The sequence below is a fragment of the Lates calcarifer genome, linkage group LG7_2 (assembly GCF_001640805.2).
Source record: "Lates calcarifer isolate ASB-BC8 linkage group LG7_2, TLL_Latcal_v3, whole genome shotgun sequence".
NCBI lineage: Eukaryota > Metazoa > Chordata > Actinopteri > Centropomidae > Lates > Lates calcarifer.
Window position 1 is genome coordinate 171532 of NC_066854.1, and position 10474 is coordinate 182005.

The 10474-nt window shown below is 43.4% G+C and overlaps 1 protein-coding gene across 1 annotated transcript; it reads right to left on the minus strand.

Annotated features, from left to right (window-relative positions):
- Positions 1–324: 324 nt before the first annotated feature.
- Positions 325–9466, minus strand: si:ch211-132f19.7 (adenylate cyclase type 8). Its single transcript, XM_018667131.2, has 23 exons — positions 9078–9466; positions 8506–8703; positions 7997–8236; positions 7654–7882; positions 7387–7536; positions 7115–7245; positions 6794–6905; positions 6585–6712; positions 6352–6510; positions 5813–6047; positions 5537–5725; positions 5358–5458; positions 4875–5076; positions 4396–4497; positions 4191–4318; positions 4015–4096; positions 3756–3914; positions 3478–3624; positions 3096–3188; positions 2912–3026; positions 2071–2195; positions 1896–1994; positions 325–1458 (listed from the first exon to the last, which is right to left on the minus strand). Exons 1-23 carry the CDS (start codon positions 9455–9457, stop codon positions 1276–1278), a joined length of 3687 nt encoding a protein of 1228 aa, XP_018522647.1. The 5' UTR covers positions 9458–9466; the 3' UTR covers positions 325–1275.
- Between the last annotated feature and the right edge of the window lie 1008 nt (positions 9467–10474).

Here is a 10474-nt window from a genome sequence, read left to right on the forward strand (position 1 = left end):
TGCGATTTCATTTTCTCCCGGAGTCTGATGAAGACATCGCTCTCAGCTCAAACATCAGACAGTCGGAGTTTCAGATCTTAACACAACATTTCAATTTGTTTAAAACTATAAAGAAACTAAAAGTCTTTTAGTTTGTCTGTAAATCTCAGCTCAGGTCTTTTCTCAGAGTTTCAGTCAGAGAACAAAGGTCACCAACATTTTTCTTGACTAAAACTGGAACTATAAAAATGGGATTTCTCGTGGGTCAGGTGAGGTCAAGGTCAAGTGATGCTGGGAGAATTCAACATCAAGGACAGAAAGAAAAACACAAAAGACGCCTGTAACTTCTGGAACATCCACTGAGGTTTTGATTGATTTTATTTAATCTTTTTCTAAGTTGACGTTCTCTGAAACTGACAGAAAATATCAACTCCTTCTTTTCAAGAGGTAAATTTGTATTTGATTGAAGTTTTCACGTGTAAATTCCAAACAGACATAAATCAAAAATATAAAAATCGGCAAACATTTCATTTTTGATCCACAGGAAATGAATTAAACATAAAATAGTGTTTGTTCCAGATACATTTGTCCTTTAATTAAATCCAAAAACATCCAAAGTAAAGAGCTGAAATCTAAACTGATCGTCCACGACATTAAACCACTGAATAACGATCAGCGTGTAATCCTAATGTGGCAGCAGCTCCACCTTGTGGTCAGTTTAAGTAACCGTGCAGAGGTCGTCACTTTGAGTCTGTTTTTGTCCAAAACCAGAGACGATGTAGAGACGAGTTGAGAAAAGTCTGAGTAAAAGCTAAAACGTTACCAAACACGAAAGTCTTCTCCTTACATCCTCCAATGTTTCCTCAGGTCACAGTGACGTGGACGTCCTGCTCTGACTCAGGTGTTTATAACTGTCCAAAAGGTGCCAAAAAAAAGGCACAAAAAGACAGATTTAAAAAAAGAAGAGTTTTGTTGCGGAAAGTCGACAAACCCTGAGAACTGAACTTTAAACAGCTCGGAAACAAAGTCATGAATTCTCCATTGGCTCCTTCAAGTCACTTCTTCATCTACCTCAACTGAAAACTCCATGTTTATCTGTCGTCTCGTTATCGTCCACAGCTCTAATTCATCATCTTCCTGCCTATTTTTCACATTAAAGGTCTTCTTGAAAAGGGAGGAACCAAGCTTTTAATGTGAAAAACCTCAAATAAAGGATGAAACTCTATCATTCGTGCCCTTTGACCCCTTCACACCTGCCTGTAACAGAAGGTCGTAGATGTCCGATCCCTCGTCGTCCTACGAAGCCTCCACCAGGTGAAACCCTCCGTTCTCCTCCCTCAGTTTCTCTCTCTTCCTGGCCTGGACCAGACTGTAGACCACAGCTCCCAGCGTGTTCCTGTTCAGACTGAAGCCCCGCCCACCGCCGCGCTCCATGAAACTCGACCGTTCCTCCCGACTGCTCATGAAAAACGTCCGAATCTGATGGAAACAGAAAAGATATCACAAACTCTCAGTTTGTGTGACTGATAAAAACAAAAACACTGTGGCAGTTAAATCATGAAGAAGATGTTAAAATCCTGCACTGGATTTAGCTGAAGCTGAATATTTTTATAAAATCTTTTAAATCATGTTTACATGAAAATCTACACACATTTCGAGACTATATAAATATTCCATATTTATCATATTTACAAGTTATTTTTCCGATAGTAACAAGATATTTTTCTCATATTTACGAAAAAAGTTTGTAATATTTTATCAAAGATCTTGTGAGTACTGTAGAGTTTGTAATTATATGATAATTTTCTTGTAACATGAGATAGAGTTAATTTAGCGATTGATTTCTACGAGTTTTTGTCAGAATTACGAGACAAATATTTCAGGATTTCATCTCAGCATGTTGTTTTGCGTCTCACCTTGCCGTGGCGTTCACTGATGCCTTTGACGTAAATGTTCCCTCTGAGTTGCCGTAGGAATCCTCGCTCCACCAGAATACAGCTGGTTGATTCTGGGACCTGATGTTGGGAGGCAGGTGTTAGATTATAAACATCATATAAAGATAAAATCCCTCCCACAGACAGGTGTGCTCACCTGTATCCTCCCGCTGACTCCCGTGCTCTCCATCCTGCTCGCCATGTTCACCGTCGACCCCCAGATGTCGTACTGAGGTTTGGTGGCACCGATCACACCTGCGATCACGGGACCGTGAGCGATACCTGAAGACGACACATAAACTACATTTTAAACAACAAATTACAAAATACACATTATAACAAACTTAATATAAAATATATTTAATCATATTTCCATAACTTTAATATTTTAAAAACTTAACTGAATAAAACAGACTTTTAAAAACTGCAGAGCTGGTAATTATTTTGTAATCCAGACCTGAAATACTTTTCAAAAACACTTTAAAAACATTACTTAGAAAAACACTAACAAATTTACAAAGTCATTAAAATATATTTTAGAAAAACTTAATACAAAAATTAAAAAATACATATTAAAAAAAAAACTTCAATACTAACAAAAAATTTAAAGAAAACATCAAAAATACTTTAAAATATCTGATATAAATAATACAAGAAATAATAATATAAAAGACACTTAAAATATTCAAATACCTTAACAATGCATAAAATAAAACAATATTAAAACCTTAAAACTAAAAAGACTTTAAATAACTGAATATTAATAAAATAAACCTGTTAAAATACTGTAAATACTTAAAGTATTTGCTTCCATCAAACTGTGTTTTCTATTATTTTTGAATATGTTTTCTTCTCACTTTTCCTTTTTGTTGCTGTGAACATCATGAAACAGAAGTTTCCACTGTTTTTTAATCACTGTATTGAAATAGTTTAACAGTTTTACTCGTTAAATCGTCACCATGTGTTAAAATGTGTGTGTGTGTGTGTGTTGTACGCACCGACTCTGAGCTGGAAGTTGTTTCCTGTGTGTGTGTTGATGTGTTTGAGTGTTTCCTGCATGGCCAGAGCGAACAGGACCAACTCACTGAGGTGATGCCAGCCGTCCTCACACTCCTGAACACAAACACACGTTAAACAAACAGAAAGACGCTGAACGCAGCTTTTTTTAGTTTAACCACTGACCTGTCTGTCAGGAGAGAGACCAGACGCTGCCATGTACGAACTACCGATGGTTTTAATCTTCTCCACCTCCTGGAAATAACACTCCTCCAACAGCTGCAGACAGAGAGAGACAGAGCACTGAGTTTTCTTTAAGGTGTTTTACTGATCATTTTAAAGCTGTGATGGGAAATAATAAATTAATCTTTGGTTCAAAGTGTTAAAATAAATGTTTTCAGGCTGTGCAGCAAACTGTGCTTTAAGTTTCAGAGAATTTATATATTTTTATGGAAGAATTTTGTGATAAAACAAAGGTAAACCAGTCAAATTTGGTCCGAGTTTGACCAAATAAAGACAAAACATGTGTCTTTGTGTTTTTGTGTGATTGTGTGTGTTTGTGTGAGACCTCATCGAAGTCGGTGATGATGTGGTTGAGGAGGCGGAGACACTCAACGTGCTGATGAACGAGCTCCTTCTGCTCGTAGAAGTCGGAGAAACCCGGCAGGGAGGCGAAGAGGACGCCGACTCGCTCATACGACTGCGAGTACAACTCCTGAACACAAACACACACACACAGTGAAAACCTGCGCGGGTCAGGGTCTCTGCAAAACCACCACAAAGACCAGATCCTGCCACAGGCGCTCCTGGGTACACACCGACACACCTGTGGACAGGTGAGAGTACCTCGTTGTCGCGATCTCTCTCCAGGAAGTGCTGGGCGACGTGGGCGGGCAGGATGTTGAGCAGCAGACACTCGTTGTGCTCCCTCAGCTCCTTCATGTCCTCCACCTCCTTCCTCGCCTGGAGGCGCCACAGGAAGTCCAGCCGGGCCGTCGCCTCCAGCTACCAACGAAGAAGAGAAAACACAGAAACATAGAACAGATGAAATGATTTACTAATTCTGTCTTTTCAACACAACACAGTAGAACCCAGTAGAACTCACCTGTCTGCTGTTGTAGAGAACAGCAACCACAAACATCACCATGAGAACGACACAAACTCCGTTCCTACACAAGTGATGAGACCTGAGCAACACAGGAAAAACTATTTGTTGTAGTTACAAACACTGACCAGCTACAAGCTAGCTTAGCACATCCTCAGCTGTGATACTGAGCTCACCTGTGCGTCTCCATGAGGTAGGTGTAGAGGGCGGCGGCCAACAGGAGGACGGCGAGCTTCAACACACAACTCAACCTGAGGAACACCGTACAGGTAACCATGGCGACCACGCCGCTCAGCACCATGTACTGTACACAAGGAGGAAGGTCGTTAATCACAGCGATATGATAATGTTTTAGAACGTTCACTGAGCGTTTGGACGCACCTCTGGATTCGTACAGATGTTGATGTCAGGCCAGGTGGAGGTGGGCGGAGCCAGCAGGGAGTCACTGCTGTTAATGTGAGTGTCTGACGAATCACACCACAGCTGGAGGAGGGAAGGAAGGAGGTGAAGATGACACCAAAGTTGACTGATTACTCTTGTTGCCAAAAGTTGATAAACAGGGCAACTTTTTGGGCAAATATTCCAGTAGGGTTCCTTAAAATTAGTTGACATATAAGACAATTATGACTGAGCAACTTTACAAGTTAGTTGGCTTAATGTGCAGCCTAGCAACCTTTGCATTGTGTTGCCTCAACACAGTTACTGTCAACAAACAGAAAGTTAAATATAGCAACATATTATCATCTATTCCTCAGTCTGTGATATTCAAGTTTAATTTTTGGACAATTTTTAAAACTGAAAGTTGCCTTCAATATTTTCTTTTTGACCTTGAGAGAAGAAACTTCAGACTTCAGACTTACGATGTCTGAGGAGGCAACTCCAAAGTTGACGGTGATGGCAGTGAGCGTGAGCAGCGTCCGGGCACTCTTGGTTTCATGAATCCAGCAACAGAGTGACTGAAGAGGGGCGGGGCAACACTTAAACTCCTCCCCCAGAGTGAGCAACAGGAGCAGGGAGTAAACACTACTGCTGATTATGAACTGAGCAACCATTGGACACCACCTGTACAGAAACATGGAGGAGGTGACGACTTGGAGACAGCAGGTTGATATTATGTCAGGTGCAACTGAAGATTGTGTAAAAATGCCTAAAACTGGTTGGTTTCAAAATTCATTAGGGGTAAAATATTGTCTCCTGCTTTATTTTCTTTAATATGTGGAGTTAAATCATCAGATTGTGGTAAAAAGTGTGAGGAGTATTTCACTGTATGCTGATGATGTAGTCTTTTATATATGAGAGGTGTAAAACATGGAGGAGGTCTATAAATGAAAAAACAGATGTACCGTGGGGCGGGGATCAGAGCTTGGACGGCCATCAGCAGCAGCAGCAGGATGAAAGAACAAACCATGTTGGACTTGAAGAGTTCATCTCTCATTTGGGAGTACTGCGAGAGAGAAACAGGACGATTAACGGTCAAACTGCTGTTACACCTCAAAACAAGCAGAGGGAGTCACGTCATTACCTTTCCCTCCATGTAGGAGTCCTTGAACACCTGAGTGAAGGTGGTGATGTGCTCCTTCCTCATTCGCTCACTGCTCCGAACCTCCATGGCCTGCCGGATCCTCTTGTTGACCTCTCGTGATCCTGACCTCTGAGCCGCGATCTGATTGGGCAGCTGGGTCAGCGAGCCATTGGTGAACGTGGCGAGGATCTATGAGGCAGCACAGGGAGAACATTAGACAACAACAGTCAGCACAAAGTCAGACGTTTTTGTTGTAAAAGTTTCTATCGTTCTTACGAAGTTCATTCCCAGGATGTCTCCGAACGGCAGCTCTGCGCTCCAGGTCGTCATCTCGTCGTAACTCGGCCGCCTCGCTTTCGGCGGCTCGGCCTCCTCCCGTGGCGCTGGGCGGATCAGGTACGTGTCGATGTTGTGTTTGCGCAGAAACTCGTTGCGTTCCTGGCCGTGTCCCGCCTCCGTCTCATAGAGGCCCCCCAGGCAGTCCAGGGTGGCCCGAGAGATGTGGATCTGCCTGAGGTGAGGACCGGAAATACAACACACGTGTAAACTCACTGAATTGGAACACTCCCCAACAGTGTATACTACCCATGATCCTCTTCTCCTTCTGAAACAGGAAGTACTGTGGCTGTAACAAACACCAAACTGGGTTTCTAATTCTTGATATTTCTGTCAGTCTCCTGGATATCAGAGATGAACTCTGGTTTTTAAAGACTTCTGAGTCTTTTTAACTGATCTGCACCTCAGCTATCATCAAAACACCCAACTGAAAGGACTATCTGTAGGAAGAATAGTGTGCATCAATGTGTGAGTCTGACCCTGGCATTCCTGCAGCCTCCAGACTGTTGGCGATGTCGACGTCCCAGCTCCAGATGTCAAACTGCCACTTCTGAAGACCCAGAACGCCACAAAGAACCGAACCAGAGTGGACTCCGATCCTCATGTCCACCTCCTGCTGCAGCTCCCGACGAACATAGCTGCCACACATCAACATCTCAGTGAAGCTTCATGTAAACAGTGTCTGTTGTTGTATCAGTGTGTGTTTATTTACCGTATAGTGTTGATCATGCTGAGGCCCATCTCCACGCAGCAGCGAGCGTGTCCTCTCTGAGGCTCTGGGACTCCTGATACGCAGTAATAACAGTCACCCAGGATCTTAATACGCAAACACTGATGCTCCTGAAAACACAGAGAGCCCACTGTGGTTATTAACCATCATTATCTGATGGATCTCATCTTTATTTCACTTATCGTTTGGACCTCGGCGAGCCTGTCGAAGCGGCCAAAGAGTTCGTTAAGAGTTTTAACGAGATCCTGAGCCGAGAGAATCAGCGAGAGGGAAGTGAAGCCGATGATGTCTGCGAACAGGATGCTGCAGAGAGAGGAGATCAGAAACGAGTGATTAAAATCAGAGAAGAAGAAGAATATTTAAAAAGTGTTAAAATGAAAAACTCTGATTAAAGTCACATTTTAAGCTGCTGAGTTTCATGCTTTGTAATTTTCCATGACTTTAAAGCTGCATTAGTTAAAATGACAGGTGTGAACAGGTGTGGTCGTGTCGTGTCGTGTCGGTGCGTCTACCTGACGTCTTTGTAGTGGTGGATGTAGATCTTGTGGAACTGCTGAGGCAGCACATATTCGTCCATCGTGGCCATGTCGGCGATCATCTCTAGGACCAGGAAACGAGGCAGGATGGACATCAGCAGACGCTCCTGCAGGACACCAAACAAAAACCAAACCTGTCTGGTTTTGTAGTTTTGTAGACATGGAGTTTTGGGTTTTGTAGTTTGTCTGTGTGAACTCTCTACTGCCCTCTACAGGTTTCCTCCAGCCGGTCGTTGACATGAACTCACCTGTCTGTGGTTCTCTCTCTCCAGTCGGACTCGTCCCTCGATGCAGCGTCTGGTCTCCAGGAAAGCCTGTCTCTGAGTCCGGTCCGACAGGTAGTGGATGAAGAGGCCGGCCGTGTTCATGGCCAGGTACAACAGTGCCTTCGACAACATCTGTACAGGTACGACAGCGTGAGATATACACAACGACACAACGACACACAGTTAGAGGAAGACTGAGAGAGTCAGGAAAAGAGAGGGAAGTTAGAAAAAGAAAAGAGAAAATCAAACCTTCCTGATGAAGGTGTGGTCGCCATAGTGACAGCAGAAGTCCACCACCAGGTGCAGGGTGGAGGTGGTTGCCCCGGCGACGATGGACCAGAGCAGGGGGAGGGGCAGCAGGGTGTAGGTGGAGAACAGGGTGAAGAAGACGTACCAGGAGTGATCGCTCTCCGCCCAGCTGAACACACCGACCAACACCTGGACGGTCTGAGACAACCAGCTGACCACAGACAGGTACCTGAGAGACAGACAGGGTCCAGGACTGATGGAGTACTGCAGTACCAGCAGGTACAAGTACTACAGTCTGGTCTTACTGTCATATCTTAGTAAAACTCCACATTTCCCAGCATACCTCAGCCACTGCGGTGACGACATCACCTCCCTCCTGGTTAGAGCCAGCACGCAGATCCCCGCCCACAGGACGACAGACAGGCCGGTCAGCCAATCAGAGGCGACATCCCCCCAGCCTGGCGGCCATGTCAGCAGCGAGATGAGGAGCCTGGTGAGGACGTCGATGACGTTGGTGACGACCAGAGACGTTCTTCTCTGACCGGAGGAAAACTGCTGGTACAGCTGCTCCAGATCTGCAGACCTTTTCATGTTGTATATAAAGAAAAAAATACTTTAAACAAATAATAAAATAAATAACAATTTAAAAACTTGTTAAATCAAAGTTATTAATAAATGTATTGTACAGATATTTTAAAGAAAAGTAATTAAAATAATTACTATTAGTTAATAAATTCACATACAAAGTATAAAAAAGTTTTGGTTTACAAAAATTCAATAAAATGTTAAATTAAAAACTGTCAAAAAGTTAAACCTTTAAATAATTGTGTGTTTCTGTTTGTGTATCTTTACTTGAATGTGTGTTGCAGCGCGGGAATGAAGACGCCTCGCACTGTCGATCCCCATGATACAAAGAAATCAGCATCGCCGAGAGAGTCGTATTTTGTCTGTGCTGCTGCGGTGATCCTCGGCGTCGTCGGGTGGATACGAGCTGCGGACGAGCGCCGCTTCTGCCAGAATGCTCCGCGAGACGCCTTATTGCGGATTTGCCTGTGAGACAAAATCCAGGGAAAACCAGCTCAGAAAAACCAGAAAAAACAAAATTCTGAGAACGAGATTAAGTTACCTCAGAAATTAATACTGACATCGAGATTAAATCAACTGATGAATTAAAATCAAGATTAAATCAACTAATTTAAGATTAAGCAAACTCAAGAATTAAACTGTAACTAAATTTTAGATTAACACATAAACAACACATAATCTAATTAAAGATTGCAATAAAATTAAGTTAACTATTAGTTAATTTAAGATTAACTCAAATTCATCTTAAACCACTTCATAAATTCAGTTTCTTTTAAGCTCCCTGCTTTGTGTTACTAAATTCATGTCATTCTACCTGTTGATGACATCACTGTCTGTACCTGTTGATGTCAGCGATGTAGGCGTCGGTGACGGTGATGCGGTGTCTCCCTCTCTCCAGGCCTCCGGCGAGCCTCAATGAGTACAGGTTATGCTGGTCGATGATGTTTCTGACGGCGTTTTGCCACAGCAGCTGTTTCTTCCTCAGGCCGGGGGCGGGGTTTATGTTGGTGCTGAAGGTGATGTCACTGGTCTGCTGCGCCACCTCGCAGTCGCCGTTCTCTAGCACGCTACGCTCGTCGTCCTCACCGTCGCCATCGCCCATGGTTACGTCTATGACCTGATTGGTGCAGGAGGTATACAGTAACAATAGAACTCTATTAGCTACAGACTCAACATTTTCGGTAGTACCACCCATCCATCCATCCATCCATCCATCCATCCATCCATCCACCCATCCATCCGTCCATCCATCCATCCATCCATCCGTCCACCCATCCACCCATCCATCCATCCATCCATCCAGAAACCTTCCTCTCCCATCCTTTGGCCTGGTGGTAAACTGTAGGACTCAGATCTCAGACTGTGTTGTAAACACTCTGCATCCTCAGTTGATCAGATTGTCTCTTTGCCAAAAACCCAGCAGGGCCTCTGAGCGGACCAGTTGGCCTGAACACGTGGTGCTGGCCCGGGTCCGGTCCAGGTTTTAGGGCTGACAATCAGATTACAGCACAGTGACCTGCTGGATCCAAACCGACTCTTGATGGAAGCAGAGGAGGACACGTCCGGAAGAAAATACTGATTTACTTCACCTGGACTGAGCTGCACTGGTTAATTAGACCCCTATTAATTGATTAGCATGTAAAGTTCTTAAGTTTAAATGTCATCCTTGGTAGTCCAATCAGAAAGCCTTTAATGCACAGCAGGTTTTCTGGACCAGGCGTCATCTCTAACTGACCTACCTATCCTAATTAAAGCTGTTATTGCTGTTTGTTCTTATGTAGAAACTAACAGATCGAGGCAGAATCTGCTCGGTAAAATACCTGATTTCATCACTGGAGTCTGGTGGTGATATATAGAGATGTTTCTGGTTAAACTGAAAGGATCTTCCTCTTTAATAAAAAGCTCTGTCCTCTGGAGGAATCCTGTCCATCATGTTGTCAGACACTTAAAGGACTGAGAGTTGAACCCTGAGGAACTCCATGAGTAATTACTGACGTTATCGATGGGACGATTGTGTTGCTCTGTAACAGCTGGACGTGGAAGCGACGGTCACTACATTACAAGCTGATTTGTCATATGTTGAGTTTCCAGCTTTCTCTACTGCCCCCAAGTGGCCAAAACAAATCTATTAATGCAGATTTAATGAGACGACAGGTTAAAGTCCTGCTAAATGTTGACATTTGTTAGATTCTTTTATAAACTGTATTTTAGTTTAAAACGTGTGTAGTTTCTTTGA